At 31.2% G+C, this 24580-nt stretch overlaps 2 protein-coding genes across 2 annotated transcripts; both read right to left on the bottom strand.

The window, feature by feature from the left end:
- Positions 1-1258: 1258 nt before the first annotated feature.
- Positions 1259-7799, bottom strand: LOC140054991 (procathepsin L-like). The gene is made up of 8 exons (XM_072100136.1): positions 7637-7799; positions 7358-7497; positions 6981-7127; positions 4891-4923; positions 3742-3933; positions 3345-3510; positions 2019-2124; positions 1259-1358 (listed from the first exon to the last, which is right to left on the bottom strand). The coding sequence occupies exons 1-8, from the start codon at positions 7797-7799 to the stop codon at positions 1259-1261; spliced, it is 1047 nt and encodes a 348-aa protein (XP_071956237.1).
- A 7221-nt stretch (positions 7800-15020) lies between these two features.
- On the bottom strand, positions 15021-19258 carry LOC140053919 (procathepsin L-like). Its single transcript, XM_072098672.1, has 9 exons — positions 19107-19258; positions 18619-18758; positions 18293-18439; positions 17771-17803; positions 17376-17564; positions 16663-16822; positions 16329-16437; positions 15891-15993; positions 15021-15389 (listed from the first exon to the last, which is right to left on the bottom strand). The coding sequence occupies exons 1-8, from the start codon at positions 19192-19194 to the stop codon at positions 15897-15899; spliced, it is 963 nt and encodes a 320-aa protein (XP_071954773.1). The 5' UTR covers positions 19195-19258; the 3' UTR covers positions 15021-15389; positions 15891-15896.
- Between the last annotated feature and the right edge of the window lie 5322 nt (positions 19259-24580).

Genomic DNA, 24580 nt, shown 5'->3' with positions numbered 1-24580 from the left:
TACATTAAATTGAAAAGAGAATTATCAATTTAGTTAAATACACAAATACGGTGGTAATCTACATTTGTATATACGTAGCTCGTTAGATCATCCTGTGTTAAAAATGTCAAATCTTCTTTTTTGAATTTTACCAGACCAAGTATAAAGCGATTCTCTTCTTGTATAAGCTGCATAAGCAGCAGCGTCGAAATTAATCGTAGTAAAGCAAATCTATGCAAAAAAAAGATTAACGTAAAAATATGTGTAAATATAGTGGTTTTATAGGCTTTTTAAAATGAATTATACATTGTTTTCTAAAGACAATATCCATAAAATATTTGACCTTTTGTAAGAACACTTCGTATATATTACTTTAAAAATAATGATCTTAAAATGTACCATCTATGGTTGATTGTGATAAAAGGGAAAACAAGGTGCATTTTTTATTTCCGATCAACGATGCGAACTATACTTAATAGTTCTGATTGACGCACCTGGGTTTGGATTGTGTAATGGCCCTACTCCAGGTAACAACGACAACGTACAAACATGTCCATAGTTGCTTAATCTGGCGTTGTCTGGTTGCTAAATTAATTTAATTTTGTGGTAGTTGTTGAGGGGTTGGGTGGGGGGTGAAGAATCCGTTAATACAAACCGCGAAGACCCGGTATTTTCACTGAAAAGTTCACAGTACTCATCGCCTCAAAAATGGGTGCATCACATAACATTATTATACTTTACTTTTTTGTTATCATTTCTAACCGTATAAAGACAAAAACAATTATCACAATAACCCATATTATTTATTTTTTAATACAAAGAAGTTTGTATGAATAGTGTTTTTAACTGCATTGTAGGCTGAAAAACAGATACATTTTGGGAAAATCGAATAGTCATAATTTGAACAGTAATCCAAGCGCAATTGTTATTACTAGTATTCACAATATCATTATCGTCATAAAAAAAATAATCATTTAAAATTACCAATAATATTCCAGCAACGCTGCTTATTGGGTGCCTATTTCACGCACTGCCTTGCCATCATCACCATCATCATTATCATTATCATCATCAACATCATCTTAATTCTTATTTGTATCATTTATAATAATTGTTACAATTATAAAAATCGAATAGAGTCATAATTTGAACAGTAACCGCAGTGCCCGAGTTATCAGTGCCAGTGTTATCACCATCATCTTAATTCTTATTAAATCGTTTTATACATTGTTACAATTATCATTTTCATGACGGCAGAACATTTTTAACTCACCTGAAATTAAACGAGAGGGTAGCTGGCTGCAGTAGCTATTCCACACTGGTTATTTTTATCACGGCTCATCATAATGTAACCTTCCATACCCCATGTAGTGCCCCAGCTAAAAGAAATTTTAAAAAAAATGAACTATAGCTATTCACTTGTATTAAAATTATTTTAAGTGTTAGTCTAGTTTTACTGTGGCTGTAAAGATGTATTTCTAATCGCTTTTCCGTTCAATTATTGTATATATATATATATATATATATATGATAATATAATATATAAACAAAAAAGGCACAGAATATATATATTTATATATATTATATGGCTCTGGTTAGGAGTTAAAAAGCGCGCGCTCTATATATATTATATGTATTCTAAGAAAAATAACTTTAAATTGTTACGAGACAAAATGGTTGCTTATCTTTTATTTTATAATTCAGTTATGTATTTGATTTGAAGTAATGAATACTTGGTCGTAATCTTTTATTTATTTTAAATTTGAAAAGACGTCACTGCTGACGTCCCATCAAAGCGATTGAGTTCACTGTTGGTCTAGCATATGTGACGTATGTTGTACTGTTTGTATTGTAAAATCCGAAAAAATTTGAACTGAATTGAACTGAACAACATTTCATGAACTTAAAATGTGTCTTTGACTAAGAATGTGGGTGTCCTTATACATTATCGGTTTTGATGGTGGTAACAATTTATTTGTATGCAACTTGGAAAGCGGCCTTTGACTGCCCTCTATGGTTATGTGTATTTTGTTACTAACCTGTTCTTTACCAACCAATATAATTTATCTAATTCTTCACCGTAACCAACAACCAAGACTGCATGATCCAACAATGTACTGCTGCAACTGTGATCATCGTAGACTCCTAATAAAAGATACAAGTTCATACCAAGATCAAATTAATGTTTTTCTATTATTATTATTCATTACATTAAGAGTGAAATATCACACTTACAACTCCTAGGTGAAATTTTAAATTTATTTAATTTAGTAAGATCTTGAAACTGAATTGTTTTTATTAAAAAGTCCGTCCAGTAACGAATACAAAAACAAAGAAGATTGGTTAATTCAATTTGTTTGTTTGTTTGTTTGTATATGTGTGTGTGTGTGTGTGTTTTCGTAAGCAGGATAAGGTCAAATATAAAAGTCGGATATTTACCATATTTAAACTACAGATAGATATGGTAATGAAAGAATTGTTGACGCAATCAGGGCCAGAATCTAAATTATGGACCACAGTTTAGCATCTTTTTTTTAAGTTTTAGGCCGTAACACTACAAGACGGATGTTTACTTCATTTAAACCACCGATATAGATATGGTCACGGACTCCATTAAATTCTGATGGCAATTCGGACCAGAATCCCAATTTTAGACCCTGAAAGGTAAAGCTACAGACGACTCTAATACATTTTAAAGGCAATCCAAACCACGATCTAAATTCTGGACCACTTTAGGCCGTCTTGGGATGATGGAAATTATGGTCACTTACTGAAAACTACACAATCTTTATATAACAATAAACATAATGTATTACATTAGACAATTTCAGTTCGTTGTTGTAAAAATAGCAATTTACAAACGGACAATCGTTTTTAATTTTGGAGGAGGTATTCACTACGTTTGTTTTCAGATGTGAACATCTGTTAGCTGCTTTGGAGCGTTGGGTCTAAAAATGTAATTCTGTGTTGACAAATTTGATTTAATTTGTTTAATAGGCCTAGCCATGAAGAGATGACAGAAAGACAGAAAAATAAATATATTTGAATTGTTCGTGTTGACGATCTAGCCCTGAAGAGATAATTTTTTTTTAAATGATATTACATAAGTGACTAGAAAAAAAGAATACCAAAAAATATAGTATATAAACTTCTTTCTCGCTAAGATAAAAACGAAAAATAAATATTGATGAAACTGTTGATTGAATTGACGTTCGTGTTAAAGCTCTAGTCTTAGAACCCATACACACATCTCGTTTGTATACATCTCGTTACGTTTGTGTAACTAAAACAACGTAATTTTTTAATAAAATCGTATGTACATTTAACATGTTGGTGTCACAGAGAAAACGTTACTAAATCAATACCGTCTTTATATAACTGGAATTTGTAGCTGCTAGCATCAATTCCCGCTGAGATTGGTCCGATTTTTGTTACGGCTTCTTGTAGGGCGCTTTCGCTGCCTGTAGGAATATCTGTGTAACCAGTAAAAGTAGCACCAATAGTGTTGGGATTAAACCTGCATGTATCATCCTACAATGATATTTTAGCAATAGGTGTATGTTCAGTATAATCATATTGTATTTATAATAGGAATAATTACGTCATTAGGCCTTTCGTATAATGTACTTTATTCGAAATTATGTATCGCGATACTATTAATGATTGGTTGTCAATCAAGCCTTGTGTTCGAAAGCCTATCAAATTTGGCGAACTGATACTAAAAATTCAAACTATCTTATAATAAATGTGTAACCTCCGTACCACTGCTTCGTAGGGATAACTTGCTTCTGTGTCAATACCACCGTTAGCTTTGATATATTCAAAAGCTTGGTCCATTAAACCTCCTTCACAACCTTCATTGCCAGATTTTCCAGAACAGTCGACAAGATTCTGTTCACTTAAGGCGACCAGTTTGTCCGTTTTTAAGAAATGTTGACCTTCTAAAGAACCAGTCTACGTTACAATAATAATAATATAAATTACTTTTATTTTAACTTTTTTAAATATTATCATAATGATAAATTAATAATGATAATTTGATTTTAATGAATTATAATTGATCTTCGTGATTGAAGATAAAAACAGATAATCAGCAGGCCTACTAAAAAATCTTTGACCAACGCAACAAATACGTTAAAAGATAGCGCTGAAGTTGATGTATGTCCTATATATCTTGTACCCAATCCAAACAAGATAATCTAACAACAGGACTCCGAGCTCCGGAGATTAGGCTAATTTCACTACAAGCATGTGTATGCGAGTTTGGTGTAAAGGTTTAACCAGCCTTTCCACTAACAATTATTTCAGTTGACTAACAATAGAACAGGAACGCCAAAAACAAACGGTTGAATTTGAAAAGAAATGTGTTTTTTAAAACTACTCGTATCAAAAAATCTGTAGGCCTACATTTAATCAAATTATATTTTAAAATTACAAATCACAAATTACAACTCTTGCATCTTGTACAAAAATCAAGTTTTATGGACAAGCAATTCTCGAGAAAATGCAATTTCAGTTTACTTGTTACTTTAAGACTATTCGCCGGCTTTTGAAAATGTTTCCCTATTTTTTAACACTGGCGGGTCTGAAAATAATACTAATTACTAATAACAGTGGTCCAGAAAACTTTTTGAGTAATCCTGCTAACAAACAGACACACTCGAACGATTACATATACCTCTTTGGCGGAGGTAAATAATTTAATACAAAGACCCACTGAATTTACTTTACTTTCTGTAGGCCTACTTGCTAATATTAATAATAATCTTAATAGTTTTAACAATTTTAACCAAAAACCGATGATGATAATTTTTAAATGAATTTAACTTGACTGAAGGAAAAGTGAATTACGAAACCAAGCCTATATGTCATATTTCAAAAACAAATATACAGTAATAATTATAAACTTACAGTGGAAAATGCCCAGCAGGAACCGCATTGTCCCTAAACATAAAATAAAGAAGTAGAGTAAATTATAAAAATTATGTTTTTATGATCTAATTTAAGGTCACAAACTACATTCAATGTAAAAACTTTCGTCTTTAAAGGCCCGGTGCGGGCAAACAATTTCTATTGATCATACATTCCAATAATTATCGATCTATAGTTTCCCTTATGTTTCATAATTTTTGAGATTTTATTTGTGTTACATGAGCTTTTTTAAAATAAGCACTTTCTTATCAGTGGGGGATAGTTCAAATTACACAGTAAAATCTCTATTCTTTTGTACACAAATTTTGTAAATAGAGAGGAATTTTAAAAAGCTATGAAAAATAAACGGTGTGGTAAAAAATGTTATCAGATGACTAAATATAGGTAATATAACTTGAATATTACATTTCTGATATTTTTATTCAACTTCAGATTTTTATTTTCATGCTATAGCAAAAATTATCCACCGTATATATATCCACCATCTTTTTTCACCGTCTAGGGAGTCACAAGACATGTTATTACATTAGGTTAACTACCTAACTACGGAAAAAAAGTCTTTCTGGATTTTATGGAAGAATTTTGCCAAATTTTGTATTTGACCATATTAAGGGAAATTCATGTTTTTTCGTCTCGATTTCTGTTACAAATATTTGATTTATGTACATTTAACCAAATATTATATTTAAAATCCATGCCTGTACGTACCTGAGCTTTAAATGGTTAAAAATGTGAAAAAGAAGACGATTCTAATAATTTTAGCGGCCGCTATAAATCCAAACATGCATTGTGCGCTGATTGATATTTTTGTTTTTCTTCTGTAGACTCACTTTTCGATTGATCAAAACAAATAGAATACTTCTAACTTTTTAGCAAAAATACCGGGTTTCCCCAATTTGTATCAAAACAGAAAGACAATAAATGCAGCAACTATACAACGTCATGCTAGGCCTATAGCTAGTGTACGATGTTCGTACGTTACCGATGTTTACCAGCTATGCCTTACTAAAGACGGCCAACGAGCAGACATTCAACGCGAGCTACTTAAGTAGTGCACTGTTTCTCTCTATCAATTTACCTTAAAACGTACATTTAAGACAAGGCATGACCGTCACAAATTGTAGGGAATGGGTCTTTAACATCATAAACATTCATTAATATAAAAATAGTAAATACCCCCCAAAAATGTGCCAAAACACCATTATGAGTCAATATTTCGAATACTAAAAGGGAAATACATAACTTGAACTATAATGGCTTGCCGCTTTATTTTATTTTTTTTTTCGGAATTTGTTTTTCATTATCAAATATCAAACGTATAGTGTACCCTCTAGTTACGATACGAGGAAAGTTTATTGCAATTTCAAAATACATTAAATTGAAGTTATATAAATCGTATGCATAAAAATATATAAATCGTGTGCATAAAAATATATAAATCGTATGCATAAAAATAAATAAATCGTGTGCATAAAAATATATAAATCGTGTGCATAAAAATATATAAATCGTGTGCATAAAAATATATAAATCGTGTGCATAAAAATATATAAATCGTGTGCATAAAAATATATAAATCGTGTGCATAAAAATATAAGTAACTTTTAGAAAAATACATGTTATGTACATCTAAGCAATATACTATAATACAAGACCGGACATTACAATTAGAAACGGACAAAATTAAAAACGATAAAATACAAAATAAAAACTCTTAATACACTAACAGGAATTAAAGAGGCCAAAGTTAGTTATACATTTTTTTAAACCTTCGGTTTAAACTCTATAGGGAGAGGAAATGGATATTTACGTCTAAGGTTGTGCTGATTCTCCCTAGGTTTAGGCAAAAGATGATGAAGCCTATGAGACGATAATTTAAATTTTTGAAAATAATCCCTGCATAGCCGGGTGGGCCTTTCTGACAGGAGTGGAATATTCAGACATGTTATTAATGGATACTTTCTCAATCTTCATTATTACCATATGTAATTAGCCAATCATTGACTGCATTCCATATTTGCCTGTTATTATCTGTTAAGTTAATGGAAAGTGGTAGTTTTTAATCTTACCTGGTTCTTTACTGGTGTGACCGCTCCCTTTGCGCGCCAATCTACTTGCACTTGATTTTTGAAATTACCCGATTTTACATAGGTTGATCTCCTTGTTGTATTTACTCTTCGATAACCGTTATAAATCGAAACAAATTCAGCGTTTGTCTATATACAAAAAAAAAAAACATAATGAAAATTTAAAATTATACATCAGGAAACTACATTTTAATGAGCCTACTTAGGTTATAAGATGGAAATCGTATCATGATTTATTTCGACATATAAAAAGCAAGGACGAACAGACAGACAGAACAAATTAATGTAAATCAATGAAACAGGATCACCTAAATGTTGTAACAGTCGAGAGGCTCTTCACAAAGAAATACGTTACTTACTAGATCAGCAAACTTATTGGTTCCGACAGTATAAGTGTGAAGTCCTTTGGCGTATTCAGCGTTGTGTTTTTGAATGAACTTCTGGTTGTCTTCAAATACAGATCTGCGGTAGACTTCTTCTTCTGGAGTGTATGCTTTGTCTGATAATTATAAAAATGCGATTCTTTATTAATCTTAAGACAATTGGATATATGGTAATGAATGAGATCATCACTACTTATTTAATTACATTACGTGTATAATTATAGTCCAATAAAATATTGGACTACTAAAACATACAGTGATCTGGTTGATGATACAGATTAAAATCCAAAAGTTTACCAAATTCCAAATTGTCAAAACAACTTAGGTATTTACCAAATTTCTGTTTAAACTTCTCCCATTCCAGATTTGGCATTGCCACGGCGGCACCAATAAGTAACACGCACAGGAACAGCTTCATTATTTGGTATTGTTTGGTGGTACGAACAGATCAAAAAACACAAATGAATGATACGTATGATAGAAAACTATTATAATATAGGCCTTATTTCAGGCACTTGAGTTCTAGTATTTAAATAAAGAGGTACCTTTATACCATTTACTGGTCTTGTGATCCTATAAATCGGTGGTTTAGAGACATCTTTGTTTGCTCTAGGGCACATTATGCAAATAGTAAAAGTTTATGAGTTGAATGTGTTTGACAAATATATAATAAAACAGTTTTTCCCAAACTCATTCAATGCACTTCACCCTTTGTAGACACTTGAGGTTTCTACCTCAAGTGACTGAGGGTAAATAAACTATTTTAATAGTTTTAGGAAGAATGCACAATACATTTTTATGACAATCACTTTCTGCAATTGTTGGTTTTATTGTTATGTGAAATGTTTTGATCTACCGAAAATTTGCATTTTTTACTAAGATCAAAGGTCAAATGCTCAAAAATTGCAATTCAGTGACCCAACAAATTACTGGGACCTGGGACAGTAAATTATCCCGTATGAGATACGGGGTAATAAGGATATTCAAGGGGTTCAATTGTTCAATTCTGAAGTTGAATAAAAAATACTAGAAATATAAAATCCAAGTTATATTACTATACTATATTACTATATTTAGTCATCTGATAACATTTTATACCACACCGTTTATTTTTCATAGTTTTTTTAATGCCTTTCTTTTGTATACAAAAGAATAGAGACGTTACTATGTAATTTGAACTATCTCCCCATTGATAAGAAAGTGATTAAGTATTATCAACAAGCTTGTGTAACACAAATAAAATCCCAAAACTTATGAAACATAGGGGAAACTATAGATCGATAGTTATTGGAATGTATGATTAGTAGAAATGTGTTGCCCGTATCTGACCATATATAACCGTTATTCACTTTTTTAACCAAAAAATAAAAACAATATGTTGCATTTATTATGGGAATTTGAGTTGTTTGGATATATTGCTCTCATCTAATCCAAATAATATTTGTTATTTGGTATTAAATGTACACAATTTGTTAAACTATTACATAAGTTTATATTTTCTTTTTTTTGTCTTGTGTGAGTTCATCTCACGTTTATTTAAATTCTCATTGGTGAATATATTATATACATATAAGTACATTTGTGACAAATAAAAGTCAGTGTTTAAAGTAGTTAAAATACAGGTATGTTTACATAATAAGATGCTTGAATTCAGTATTAACCATATTTGTTTTCATTAAAATGTTAGATATTAATTAAAATGTAAAAATGAAAAATGGCTGTAAAATACATGATTAAAATTGTTGTTGTTAAACTATCTTATTTGTGATCTTATTTGTGTTCGAGTAGAGAGGCTATATATATTTTCTGCTGTAAAATTAGAAAGGTTAAACCAAGAAAATAAATTTGTTTTTATAGAAATCTAGGCCTATATTTATATATAAACAGGAATTGGAAAAAATGGAAATCTCTACGTTAATTGTTTTGTGTAATTGTATTTAAAATAAAGGTTTAATTACTATTTGAGGATTTCTACAGTTTGTAGCTTTTCATTTCAAGCTCTTTAAACTCTTTCTGTTCTTTATTATTATGTTTTTTGTTTGTTTTAGAAATTAAAAAAAAAGTGTTTATTATCAATTTTGTTGGATTATCAGTAGACTATAGCTTCCGCGGTTTAAGCAACATTCAGGTTGTCTGGATATTCTTCTTTAGTCAAGTGAAAGACTCCCCCAGAACAAAATTAGTTTATTTTATGAGTGTATGATTATACAAATCGGTTGGGCCAGTAGTTTTGGAGATTAAGTCAATACTATAATTAACTATAACTATAATTTAAACATACATATAATACATAGCTTCGCATAGATCATAGATGTTGATATTGTACGTGCCCATTACTGTGAAATCCAAATACTACTTTACTATTTATCCGTGGTCAAATACAGTAAAATATGTACATATGTTGAAATTATTTTTGTAAGTTTTACATAAAATTATAAAAATGTATTGGTAAAACACAGATAAAACACATCGTTTAAATACAGATAAAATACATCGTTAAAAATACAAAATACAAGCAAGATTGGTGTGTGTAAGGGTATAATGATCAACGTTTCCAGGTTTCATTGAATTGCCTTATTGCAGTAGGGAGGAATGAGTTTCTCATTCTGTTGGTTTTCCATCGTGGGTACACTAAACGTCATGACTTACTAAAGATAAAGTAATGGCGGAGAAGGTGATACTCATCCGACATAATTACTTTAAATTGTTTACTTTTGGCACTGTTAACAATATCTTTAGCGTTCTTACTATCTTTAGTTCCTATTATTCTGTAAGCTGTTTTACTGATGTTCTATAACTGTCTTCATACTTTGTTTAAGGAGGAAACATAGGCCTACTTTTTAAGTAGACCTATAAAAAAAAAGCACAGGACCAGATTCATAATTTGTTATTAGTCGTATAGGTGGTATGATTAGGTCGTAGGGTAATAAAACTATACAATATATAATTTATTTGAGCCACTTTAGTTCTAGTATCGAAATTAAAATGTACTTTATACCACTCACTGATCTTGTGATCCTATAAATCGGTGATTTAGAGGTGTATTATTGTGTTTGCTCTAAGACACATTACTATACAAATAATAAATGCTTATGAGTTGAATGTTGAGAATATTTGCAAATCATAAACATAATATAACAATAATAAGGAAAGGTCAGTGTGCCAGATACACCAATGGTACCAAAATAATAGTTTAATGTGTGTTATTATATTTTTAAAATTATTGTCATGATTGATAGAAGAATTGTTTTCTTGTAATAATAATAATAATAATAATAATAATAATGATTAAATAAAGATAATTATTATAATTATAAGAAAAGTTGATACTCTGTTTTGCTTTCCATCAAACAAATTGAACACTATGTATCTTTCAGCGGCTCTCCATGACCATGTAAACACCATATGGCAAGTCTGTTAATGGGGGTGTGGTAAGTTTGTCCATAAATTAAGAAATTGCTGTCTAATGGTGTGGGGAGATTTTTTTGTCTAGAGAAATTAAAATTATAATAATTGAATTTTAAAAACTTTATATTTTGGTAATTTTTCTAAAAAATCCCTGTACAGGGATTTTTTTCGAAAAATATCACATTTTCAACCCTTCTATTTTTCGCGACTTAACTGGTTTCTATGGCACTATAAGATGATGATAAAGCAATATAATGATCATATACAGCAATATTATCGCATAATAATTAAATTTTTAAAACTTGATATTTTGGCAATATTTCTAAAAAATTCCTGTAGAGGGATTTTTTTCAAAAAATTGCCAAATTTCGACCCTTTTATGTTTTGACATAACTAGTTACTATGACCCTATAAGTTGATATTAACACAATATATGAGCATATATGGCAATTTTATTGCTTAAAGATGTATTGTCCCTTGAAACACACAAACACGATGGTCAAAATATTCTAAATTTAAATTGGCCATATCAAAGTAATATTAAAGTTATTCACTTTAAGTCGATAATTCGAGGCAAAAACAACAAGTTTACGTAATTAACAGGTAAATTCAATTGATTACATTTCGTCTGGATAATCGTCCCGAGCGAAAGTAAACAAAGATTTCAAACCATGAGTATGCATTATGCATGATGCTAATCAGGATTGTTTACAACTCGTCGCGGATGAGAAGGTGTTTTCACACAGATCGCGAGGAAGTTTTATGATTATGCATACAGAGTAGCCAAATAAGCGCGTTGCATTATGAGATAAGTTTTAAACCAAAAAACGTCTGTATTTCAGTTAGATGATTTTTTTTTCTACTCATTTTCGGTGAAAATTAATAACTATTATGATACTTCAAAATGACACATTTTTTCTAATTTTTTTTTTTTTTTTGGAATTTGACAAAGGGACAATACATCTTTAAGAACTGAATTAAAAAATATTTTTGAAAAATGCCAACATTTCAATCATTTTTATTTTTTGGACATAACTAGTTACTATGACCCTATAAGGTGATGATAACACAATATATGCGCATATATGGCAATATTATCGCATAACAACTACATTTTAGAAATATTATAGTACAGAGAAATTTTCGAAAAATTGTCAAATTTCGACCCTTTTATTTTTAGACATAACTTATTTACTATGCGCAGAGTCGAATAATGGGTTCTGTGCATGTTAATTGTGCTATAGTAACCAGTTTTATCGAAAAATAAAAAGGTCGAAAATTGGGCAATATTTTGGAAAAAATCCCTGTAGGCCCTACAGGGTTTTTTTCGAAATATGGCCGATTTCGACCCTTTTATTTTTTTACATAAATGGTTACTCTATAGCATAAAAAAAACAGGCGCGGAGTCGAATAATGGGTTCTGCGCATGTCAATTGTGCTTTAGTAACCACTTTCCACATAAATGGTTACTATAGCATAATAAACATGCGCAGAGTCGAATAATGGGTTTTGTGCATGTTAATTGTGCTATAGTAACCAGTTTTATCGAAAAATAAAAAGGTCGAAAATTGGCCATATTTTGGAAAAAAAATCCCTGTACTATTGTACAGGAAATTTTCGAAATATGGCCGATTTTCGACCTTTTTATTCCTTTACATAAATGGTTACTATAGCATAAAAAACATGCGCAGAGTCGAATAATGGGTTCTGCGCATGTCAATTGTGCTATAGTAAACACTTTTGACATAAATGGTTACTACTATAGCATAATAAATATGCGCACAGTCGAATAATGGGTTCTGTGCATGTTAATTGTGCTATAGTAACCAGTTTTATCGAAAATAAAAAGTTCGAAAAATAGGCAATATTTTGGAAAAAATCCCTGTACAGGTTTTTTTTCGAAATATGGCCGATTTTCGACCCTTTTATTTTTTTACATAAATGGTTACTCTATAGCATAACAAAAACAGGCGCGAAGCCGAATAATGGGTTCTGCGCATGTCAATTGTGCTTTAGTAACCACTTTCCACATAAATGGTTACTATAGCATAATAAACATGCGCAGAGTCGAATAATGGGTTCTGTACATGTTAATTGTGCTATAGTAACCAGTTTTATTGAAAAATAAGAAGGTCGAAAATTGGCCATATTTTGGAAAAAAATCCCTGTACTATAGTACAGGAAATTTCGAAATATGGCCGATTTTCGACCCTTTTATTTTTTTACATAAATGGTTACTCTATAGCATAACAAAAAACATGCGCGGAGTCGAATAATTGGTTCTGCGCATGTCAATTGTGCTTTAGTAACCACTTTCCACATAAATGGTTACTATAGCATAATAAACATGCGCAGAGTCGAATAATGGGTTCTGTGCATGTTAATTGTGCTATAGTAACCAGTTTTATCGAAAAATAAAAAGGTCGAAATTTGGCCATATTTTGGAAAAAATCCCTGTAATATAGTACGGGAAATTTTCAAAATATGGCCGATTTTCGACCCTTTTATTCCTTTACATAAATGGTTACTATAGCATAAAAAACATGCGCAGTGTCGAATAATGGGTTTTGCGCATGTCAATTGTGCTAATATAGTAAACACTTTTGACATAAATGGTTAATATAGCATAATAAACCTGCGCAGAGTCAATTAATGGGTTCTGCGCATGTTAATTGTGCTATAGTAACAAGTTTTATCGAAAATAAAAAGGTCGAAAATTGGCCATATTTTGGAAAAAATCCCTGTACAGGAAATTTTCGAAATATGGCCGATTTTCGACCCGTTTATTTGTTTACATAAATGGTTAATATAGCATAAATAGAATAAAATCCCTGTACTATAGTACAGGAAATTTTCGAAAAATTGCCGATTTTCGACCCGTTTATTCCTTTAAATAAATGGTTACTATAGCATAAAAAATATGCGCAGAGTCAAATAATGGGTTCTGTGCACGTTAATTGTGCTATAGTAACCAGTTTTATCGTAAATAAAAAGTTCGAAAATTGGTCATTTTTTGGAAAAAATCCCTGTACTATAGTACAGGAAATTTTCGAAATATGGCCGATTTTCAACCCTTTTATTCCTTTACATAAATGGTTACTATAGCATAAAAACATACGCAGAGTCGAACAATGGGTTCTGCGCATGTCAATTGTGCTATAGTAACCACTTTTGACATAAATGGTTACTATAGCATAATAAACATGCGCAGAGTCAAACAATGGGTTCTGTGCATGTTAATTGTGCTATAGTAACCAGTTTTATCGAAAAATACAAAGGTCGAAATGGTCGATTTCCGACCCTTTTATTTTTTGACATAAATGTTTACTATTGCATAATAAAAATGTGCAGAGTCGAAAAATGGGTTCTGCGCATATCAATTGTTCTATAGTAACCACTTTTGACATAAATTTCGACCCTTATATTTTTGGACAAAACTAGTTACTATGACTCTATAAGGGGATGATAACACAATATATGTGCATAAAATATATGCACATATGCACATATATTGTGTTATCATCACCTTGCAATATTATCGCATAATAACTGAATTTTAAAAAGTGGATAATTTGGCCATTTTTCAAAAAATTCTCTGTACAGGGACATTTTCGAAAAATGCCAAAATTCCGACCATTTTATTTTTGGACATATCTGGTTACTATGACTCTATAAGGTGATGATAACACAATATATAAGCATATATGGCAACATTATCGCATAAGAACTGAATTTTAGAAAGTGGCTATTTTGACCATTTCCGAAAAATCCCTGTTCTATAATACAGGGAAATTTTCGAAAATGGTCAAATTTCGACCCTTTTATTTTTCGACATAACCAGTTAATATGACTCTATAAGGTGATGATAACACAATATATGGGCATATATTGCAATATTATAGCATAATGCCAAAATGTCGACTCTTTTATTTTTGGACATAACTAGTTACTATGGCTCTATAACAAGTGGATATTTTGGCGATAATATTGCCATATATGCGCATATACTGTGTTATCATTAAGTTATTGAGCCACAGTAACTAGTTATGTCAAAAAATAAAAAGGTCGAAATTTGTCAATTATAATGAGGTTTTTTTTTCCTCAAAAAACTGCAACGTTTTTACCCTTTTTTTCATAATTGCAATGAACTCCGATTAGCTGCTCAATTTAAAAATAAAAACAAGTAAACTTGTAAAAAGTAAAAAAGAAATGAATTTGGCACAGAAACGGATTTGAAAGATGGTTGATTACGCATGCGTAAAAACTGCGTCTTTCGATTACCGCGAATAAATTCAGCTAGTGTGTAAAGCATGGTTAAATTGCACTAGACGAATTTCTTCACGCGAATCGAAAGTGTTGACTATTACGCATGCGTATTAATATTTGTATCGACTGTTTGTGACGTGAAAAAATGCGCAACAAATCAGGAATCTTAGTAATGTTAATGTACCATCAATTAAACGTGCACGTGCGTCATGTTAAGTATAATTTGTATATCCAACACTTGATTTTACTAGAATAACAAGCTTGTATTTCAGACTATCTTCTGATTTTCTATAAATGTACGTTTAAGCTTCGACAATTACTTTATAAAGCAAATCTAGAAGAAAGAAGAAACCAAAATATTAATTTTTTAATGAGTTATGATTTTTTAGCATTATTTTTGTTGTTACCGGTATTATTTTAACCATATCGAACAGTTTCCGTAAACGCACATTCTTTTTACACCAACAAGTTGGTGTGTTAGGAAGCTTTTAATTTTACAAATACCTACAACATGTAGGCTATTGTGCCGTGGGCCTTCGCCAAAACTGTGTTCCTGAGATCAATTGTGTCAGAAACCGCGTCAAAATGTCCCTAGAAATTGAAAGCTTCCTAATAATATCTTCACAATCCTCATAACTAACAGCCATTGTTATCATAAATAATAGCTTAATTCATATAATAATGCTAGTATTGCTCTGCGTGTAAAACAGGAACTTTGACCTGATTGCACCAAGGATAGCCTTTATTGCACCAGCAGTGGATATGTTGATTTTCAACGCGTTTTCAGTTAATTAGTCATTATCTTCAGCATCATAACTACATTATTTTAACTCACCTAAATTTAGACCAATGGGTAGATGGCCTCACTGGCAATTCCACACATGTTGTGTTTTCGGGAAATCATAAAGTAGCCCTCCATTCCCCAAGAAGTACCCCAGCTGAAAGAATTTAAAGAAGCAATTAACTGGTCACTTTTTTTTAAATAATAAAAACATTGTAGGCTATTAAAGTCATAAGTACATTTTTTTCGTATATACTTAATTTTTACCTGATATTACAGCCGAGTAAAAATTACATCTTGATTGAAACATTTTATAGATATTGACACGTGATGATAAAATAGAGTCATACTATTCATAATATTGTGCATTAAATACGGGTTTGCGCATGCGTATACATGCAATGTAAATAATGAGACAAGGATCTGATTTGTCAAATGGAAAACAACATTTAACCAATGAAAATTATTTGTTGTGTGTATTGTCGGACTCACCTATTCTTGACCAACCAGTAGGGTCCGCCCCAAATGTCATAGCCGTAACCAACAACTAAAACTGCGTGATCAAGATATATGCTACTGCAACTTGGGTCAGAGTAGACTCCTAATAAGGTGGTAAATAAAAACATTGAACCATTACTGGTTATGTGTACAAGCCAGTCCTTTGGCTGAATTGATAGACCTCAGCTGTGAATCTGGAGCCCACGATTTGAAACCCATTGAACTAATTGAATTTTTGTAATAGTTGAGAGATTATATTGAGGGTGAAAAACAAATGCATTTACCGTACAATGAGATTAGCAAGCCTACAAAACTAATAGTACAGTACCTTGATCATAGAACATGAATGAGACTTGACTAGCATCCATTGCAACTGAGATTGGTCCGACAATGGCTACAGCACGCTTTAGGAATTTTTCACCATATATATATGTATAATAGGTGATATTAGCAGCAACCTGGCTAGTATCATTCTTACAAATTCCATCCTAAAGTAAAATCAAGAGCATTACGAATGAAGTGTGATCTGAAAAGATTGTTATTTAGACAAACATATCTCCTGTAACAATTTATTTCACCCGACAGAGCGAAAGACGTAAACTAAGCCTAAGTCTGACTACTTAGGCTCATGTTTTTTTGACAAACACGATATCCGACAAATTACGACCATTCGATTTTTTTTTTTTTTTTTTTTTTTAACCATATTTAATGAGGGTGATCCATCCAGCTATTGCTGATCATTAGGGACCCTCAGGGATTCACAAGACAAACATATACACAAGATGCTCTACATAAACAAAGTCTTATTCCAATCTTTGGGAGTGGAGTAATTTGGTCCTTAGAAAAAATCCTGACATGTGACGGGACTTGAACCCAGGACCCTTAGAGTGGTAGCCAAGCATCATAACCACCAAGCCACAACTCCACTCTATAACAATATCAACTCAAATAAAACCAAATCAAATCTTTATTTGTTCCATATATAAAATGTGTACATGGAAAAATACAAATAATGCTGCTATCAAATATAGGCATACATACCTTTCCAAGATATGGATAGCTTTCCTCTGATTCAATGCCATTGTCCATGATATATAGAAAAGCAAAATCCGTTAATCCTCCATCGCAACCCATGTTACCATAGTCCAAAGAACAGTCGACAAGTTGTTGTTCACTGAGAGAGACCAGTTTGTTGTATTTCTTGAAATGCTGACCTTCTACAGAACCAGTCTATACAAAGAATAAATAATTGGTTCTTGTTTCATTAATAAAATTAAAAATGTTAGTAATAGTAATTATTAAATCTCAAAAAGCTGCAAGCTCCACAAATGAAATTTAAAAAAAAGGATCACAGTGCGATTAAAATCATTAGATTTTGTTGCTATTGTTGATGATAACAAAAATAACATTGTTTTAAATTAAAATATTAAACTTACCGTAGAAAATGCCCAGCAGGAACCGCATTGACCCTGAAACAAAGCATTTAAAACAACTTAATATGCACAAAATAAGAAATTGCTGTTGTCAGCTCTTGCTTATGACCGTGGTTAAAACTTTAATCTAGTGAGTTTACAATATCGGAGTGCTCGATAACTTATACGTTTGATATTTATTTATTATTAATTATTTTTCAGTCGTCCTCATCTTTTGATGGATGAGATTGTGAGCCAGGTGTGATCGTTATTACACATTCTTCATCGTCACATCTCACTAGCAGTTATGGTGATGGCGCTAGTGACACTTCGTTATGCATCATTCATTAATAGAATGACGCAATGCCTAAACGGCCCAATTACTGAAAACTGTTCTGGTCAAACTGGGAGTGAGCTTAAGATAGCAAATGAAAGTTAGCTAATGTTGACTATGTTTTAAGCATATTATATTGATACTTCGTAAACACATCGTTAATTACATTATACTTCGAAAGCGTTTGTTATATTAGATAGTTTAACATCTACCTGGTCTTTTACAGGCGTGACGTAACCCTTGGTCCTCCAGTCTACTTCAGTTGGAACATCAACATTACTTGGTTCCAGATACTTTGATCCGCGGGTTTTATTCACTCTCAAATAACCATTGAACAACGAAACAAATTCGGCGTTGGTCTAGAAAACAAAATCACAGAAATCGAATTGTCGAAACTTGCGTAAACAGCGTTACATAAAATTGTAATATGAATAAAAATTACGCAAATGGCGTTTCATATCAATGCAACGTTTGAAAACGCAAATGATCATATATATCATAGCAATGCAACATTTGAAGAAATCTCATTTTAACTTACCAGATCAGCAAACTTGTTGGTTGCGACAGTGTAGGTGTGAAGTCCTTCTTCAAATTCGGCGTTGTGTTTTTTAATAAACTTTTGATGGTCTTCAAATACTGATCTGCGGTAGCCTTCCTCTTTTGGAGTGTACGCTTTGTCTGAAAACACAACAGATGGAAATTTCTAACATTCATCTACAATCGAAATGTGTATGTAATCATAACAAACCGTTTGGGGCGCTAATTTCCACATTGGTAAACACAATGTCTTTTTAATGTTGTTGCCACAAAGCTAACAAGTCATGGCCTATGGAACTGATTAAGTTTATTCATCGCTAAAATTAAGGCTTTAGTACTTATACTTAAAAATAAAAATCATAATATTCAACATTTAAATGTTGTTGCCACAAAGCTAATAATTCATGGCCTATGGAATTGATTAAGTTTATTCATCACTAAACATAAGGCTTTAGTACTTAAAAATAAAAATCATAATATTCAACATACCAAACTTTAGCTTAAACATCTCCCACTCTGGATTAGGCATTGCCGCGACAGAGGCAGCAACAAGCATCACGCACAGGAACAATTTCATGATTATTAATGGTTGGTACGAACAGATGAAAACTACAACTCACACTGAATATAAAATAGTTTGATTATATAATATATATATTCAGTGTGTTATATTATAAGAATCTGTTTCGGGCACGTGACTTTCTGTATTAAAATAAGAACATATTTTAAGATTTGCTACAATGAGCTCGGCCATGTGACATTATGTCACGTGATGAAGTTTCAATTTCGCCAGCCAAGTCTGTTCCTTCGCCAACCCAAACCGCCCATACCTCGAATTTGCTGTTTATTCAATGTTTAAATTAAAATATTTTATAACAAAAATAAATAAAAACGTATAAAAAACAAAACGATGTACATACAAATAATCTTCAAAATGATGATAATTTCTAAGATTATTTGTATGCACTGTAGAAATAAATTATTGATGCTTTCTCTACAGTAGAGTTCAAGTCGATCCTCAAACTGAAAATCCATAATATTAAACTGTAGGCCTAATGAATATAAGGTGTGTATAAAACTATTCCATGAGCAATCTCGGTGGTGGTGGTCGATAATCATCACATCAAATTCTAATAATTGATACTTATTCTGTTTGTCCCGGCCCTTTGTTTTGTTTTTTTTTTAAATTATATATGTTTGTATTGCATTATAAAAAGACTATATAAAAAACTACTCAATATATTATTATTCTCAACCAAGAACAATGACTAGTAATCACGGTGAATATAAAGTTTGGTTCCCACTAGAACGTAACGCAAGGACGTAAACGCAACGCAAGCGTTTTAACCAATGACAAGCGAAGTTATAGTCAGTTAGCAATCACAAGCGAATAAGCCATCGCTTGTGATTGGTCAATTCACTTGCGTTGCGTTACGTCCTTGCATTGCGTCGCTAGTGGGAACCACGCTTAACAGTTTCAGTTTCAGTTTATTTTCCATTTCAATTTATGAACATAAGATAAACAACTTATATGGATGGATAACCGTAAGAGCGAAGCTCGTTAGCCGGTCACCCGTTAGTGCAGTGACATTACAGACAACATAAAGACAAGACAAAGGTGCAATACATAACAAGACATGTGAACATGTGCAACCCCTTGGATAAAATAATATATTTATATAAAGGAGAAAATTAGATAGTATATTTCTTTTTGATCATAAAATGATAATTTTTAACTTACTTCTGAAGAAGGTTAACATGAAGATTACATATAGTTATTTTTATTTTTACTAGTACATGGTAATAAAATCTGAATATCATCTTTCAGATAAAAAAATGTAATAGATTTACATACACACAAATATATATGTATACATATATATATATATATATATATATATATATATTGTTTAAGTAAACTTAAATAATGTTACTCGACTAATTAAATAATATAACATAAAATTACTGATACGTTGATAATAAACTGTGAATAAATGTCTTCTTAAATAAACTTAAGGTACATTGGTTCTTAATAAAATTGCTTATATCATTCCACAATATAGGTTCTTGCCGTTTAATGGTATTCATTCCCAGGTCTGTTCTGAAATTATGAGAACGCAAATCATTTAATGTTCTTGTATTATGACAATGTGTTTCTTTTACCCTAGCCCAAAAAGTATTGAAATTACTTGGTAGATTATTATTAACAAAATTAAACATAAAAATTGCTTTTTGTATTGAATATCATAGATTGTTAAAGTTTTTAATTTTAAAAATAAGGGTGCAGTATGGGCCAGCCAGGATGAGTTTGTACAGAGTCTAATTATTTTCTTTTGTATTGTACAGTATGTGTTTGTAATCTTGTCTGAAAATATATTATATGCTATTTCAGGCGATTGTTCTTGAAGTACATTGTTCAGTTGTTTGTATCGTGTCTATGAAGCGATATATATTTTGTTGTTTAAATGACCGTGATCGTGTGTATCCAATATTACTTTTGTGTTTAACTTTCAGGGAATTTGTGATTTGAAAAACAGGGTAATGGTCTGTAACATCCCATATAAACACACCAGATTGGATAGGATGTGTGATTACATTAGTAAAGACATTGTCAAGAAGAGCGGCGGTTACCGAATTAATACGTTTTATATTGAGTTTGAGCACGGGAGAAATTAAACGGCTTACGAAAACGACATTTTTTTCGTCACAAGTTTATTGACTCACTCAGTAGCAACGTTCTGTCTATTGAATCTTATGTTTAAACGTAAGTACTTATGAAACCAAAATGAAACTTAATGACTGAAACACGGAAGAAAAATATTAAATTATTGTCTACATAGAATGCATTGTAAACAACGGATGCTTTTATGAAATATAATTATATTGTTAAAGATGTATTGTCCCCAAAAACATGAAAAATGAAGATAAATTAAATCAGACTTTGAATAGGATATTTTATACAAGTTAAGCACTATGTAGAAAATGAAATGACAATTTTTTCAGGTAAAAACATTTTTTTTCGATCCAATTTTTGGCCAAAGTGAATTACCATTATGTTACATTAAAATGGCATATTAAAAAAAAATTTAGTTACAATTATTTTTCAGGAGGACAATACATCTTCAATGGTCATGGATAACTTATATAATTGAGAAACCAATTCGATATGAACGTAAACAAACAGACAACTGAGATTACATCGATAATGGCAAATGCAGTAGAACCCGTGTCCCTTTTAACATCTCTATTTATGGGACATTCCTAAAGGGACACTTCCAGTGAGAGGAACGAACGAAAGGGGAATAATGTGATACGGTTATATAATAGGGTCAATCTTATCAAGGACATACTTCGACGGGTCAAAAATGTGTTCTCTTAAGAGAGGTCCTATTGCATTAACCGGTTTTCGTTGTAAACCACAATCAATTGGAAATAATCGTACCCAGTAAATGAAACTATAAATTCGCCCCGTTTACTACTGATATTTTGTTTAATAATAGCACATTTTTCTCATTCTCACAGATTTCCTCATCTTTATCGTTTCAAATTAATTAATTAAATTTTAGTATATCACCGGGCGGTTTAGAATTAATGTTCTTTGCCTCTTGTGTGTATATATATATATTGTTTAAGTAAACTTAAATAATGTTACTCGACTAATTAAATAATATAACATAAAATTACTGATACGTTGATAATAAACTGTGAATAAATGTCTTCTTAAATAAACTTAAGGTACATTGGTTCTTAATAAAATTGCTTATATCATTCCACAATATAGGTCCTTGCCGTTTAATGGTATTCATTCCCAGGTCTATTCTGAAATTATGAGGACGCAAATCATTTAATGTTCTTGTATTATGACAATGTGTTTTTTTTACCCTAGCCCAAAAAGTATTGAAATTACTTGGTAGATTATTATTAACAAAATTAAACATAAGAATTGCTTTTTGTAATTTATGAATATCATAGATTGTTAAAGTTTTTTTTTTTTAAATAAGGGTGCAGTATGGGCCAGCCAGGATGAGTTTGTACAGAGTCTAATTATTTTCTTTTGTATTGTACAGTATGTGTTTGTAATCTTGTCTGAAAATATATTATAGGCTATTTCAGGCGATTGTTCTTGAAGTACATTGTTCAGTTGTTTGTATCGTGTCTATGAAGAGATATATATTTTGTTGTTTAAATGACCGTGATCGTGTGTATCCAATATTACTTTTGTGTTTAACTTTCAGGGAATTTGTGATTTGAAAAACAGGGTAATGGTCTGTAACATCCCATATAAACACACCAGATTGGATAGGATGTGTGATTACATTAGTAAAGACATTGTCAAGAGACATTGTCAAGAAGAGCGGCGGTTACCGAATTAATACGTTTTATATTGAGTTTGAGCACGGGAGAAATTAAACGGCTTACGAAAACGACATTTTTTTCGTCACAAGTTTATTGACTCACTCAGTAGCAACGTTCTGTCTATTGAATCTTATGTTTAAACGTAAGTACTTATGAAACCAAAATGAAACTTAATGACTGAAACACGGAAGAAAAATATTAAATTATTGTCTACATAGAATGCATTGTAAACAACGGATGCTTTTATGAAATATAATTATATTGTTAAAGATGTATTGTCCCCAAAAACATGAAAAATGATGATAAATTAAATCACACTTTGAATAGGATATTTTATACAAGTTAAGCACTATGTAGAAAATGAAATGACAATTTTTTCAGGTAAAAACATTTTTTTTCGATCCAATTTTTGGTCAAAGTGAATTACCATTATGTTACATTAAAATGGCATATTCAACAAAAATTTAGTTACAATTATTTTTCAGGAGGACAATACATCTTCAATGGTCATGGATAACTTATATAATTGAGAAACCAATTCGATATGAACGTAAACACACATAGACAACTGAGATTACATCGATAATGGCAAATGCAGTAGAACCCGTGTCCCTTTTAACATCTCTATTTATGGGACACTCCTAAAGGGACACTTCCAGTGAGAGGAACGAACGAAAGGGGAATAATGTGATACGGTTATATAATAGGGTCAATCTTATCAAGGACATACTTCGACGGGTCAAAAATGTGTTCTCTTAAGAGAGGTCCTATTGCATTAACCGGTTTTCGTTGTAAACCACAATCAATTGGAAATAATCGTACCCAGTAAATGAAACTATAAATTCGCCCCGTTTACTACTGATATTTTGTTTAATAATAGCACATTTTTCTCATTCTCACAGATTTCCTCATCTTTATCGTTTCAAATTAATTAATTAAATTTTAGTATATCACCGGGCGGTTTAGAATTAATGTTCTTTGCCTCTTGTGTGTATATATATATATTGTTTAAGTAAACTTAAATAATGTTACTCGACTAATTAAATAATATAACATAAAATTACTGATACGTTGATAATAACTGTGAATAAATGTCTTCTTAAATAAACTTAAGGTACATTGGTTCTTAATAAAATTGCTTATATCATTCCACAATATAGGTCCTTGCCGTTTAATGGTATTCATTCCCAGGTCTGTTCTGAAATTATGAGAACGCAAATCATTTAATGTTCTTGTATTATGACAATGTGTTTCTTTTACCCTAGCCCAAAAAGTATTGAAATTACTTGGTAGATTATTATTAACAAAATTAAACATAAGAATTGCTTTTTGTAATTTATGAATATCATAGATTGTTAAAGTTTTTAATTTTAAAAATAAGGGTGCAGTATGGGCCAGCCAGGATGAGTTTGTACAGAGTCTAAATATTTTCTTTTGTATTGTACAGTATGTGTTTGTAATCTTGTCTGAAAATATATTATATGCTATTTCAGGCGATTGTTCTTGAAGTACATTGTTCAGTTGTTTGTATCGTGTCTATGAAGCGATATATATTTTGTTGTTTAAATGACCGTGATCGTGTGTATCCAATATTACTTTTGTGTTTA

This window comes from Antedon mediterranea, chromosome 7 (genome assembly GCF_964355755.1).
Source record: "Antedon mediterranea chromosome 7, ecAntMedi1.1, whole genome shotgun sequence".
In the NCBI taxonomy this organism is placed as follows: domain Eukaryota; kingdom Metazoa; phylum Echinodermata; class Crinoidea; order Comatulida; family Antedonidae; genus Antedon; species Antedon mediterranea.
Note: the sequence above shows the minus strand (reverse complement) of the source record. Positions and strands in the feature narration are given on the sequence as shown.

Bases quoted from the DNA above. Each gene is read 5' to 3' on its own strand.
- LOC140054991 (XM_072100136.1), bottom strand. From the start codon at position 7,799: ATGAAGCTGTTCCTGTGCGTGTTACTTATTGGTGCCGCCGTGGCAATG. The intron at 7,128-7,357 runs GTAAGTAACGTA...TTTTGTATATAG, and splicing joins CCAATAAGTTTGCTGATCTA to ACAAACGCTGAATTTGTTTC. The intron at 2,125-3,344 runs GTATTGATTTAG...ATCTTTTATTAG, and splicing joins ATTCCAGTTATATAAAGACG to GAGTCTACGATGATCACAGT.
- LOC140053919 (XM_072098672.1), bottom strand. From the start codon at position 19,194: ATGAAATTGTTCCTGTGCGTGATGCTTGTTGCTGCCTCTGTCGCGGCA. The intron at 16,823-17,375 runs GTATGTATGCCT...ATTTTACTTTAG, and splicing joins GCTATCCATATCTTGGAAAG to GATGGAATTTGTAAGAATGA. The intron at 16,438-16,662 runs GTACTGTACTAT...CCACCTTATTAG, and splicing joins ATTCATGTTCTATGATCAAG to GAGTCTACTCTGACCCAAGT.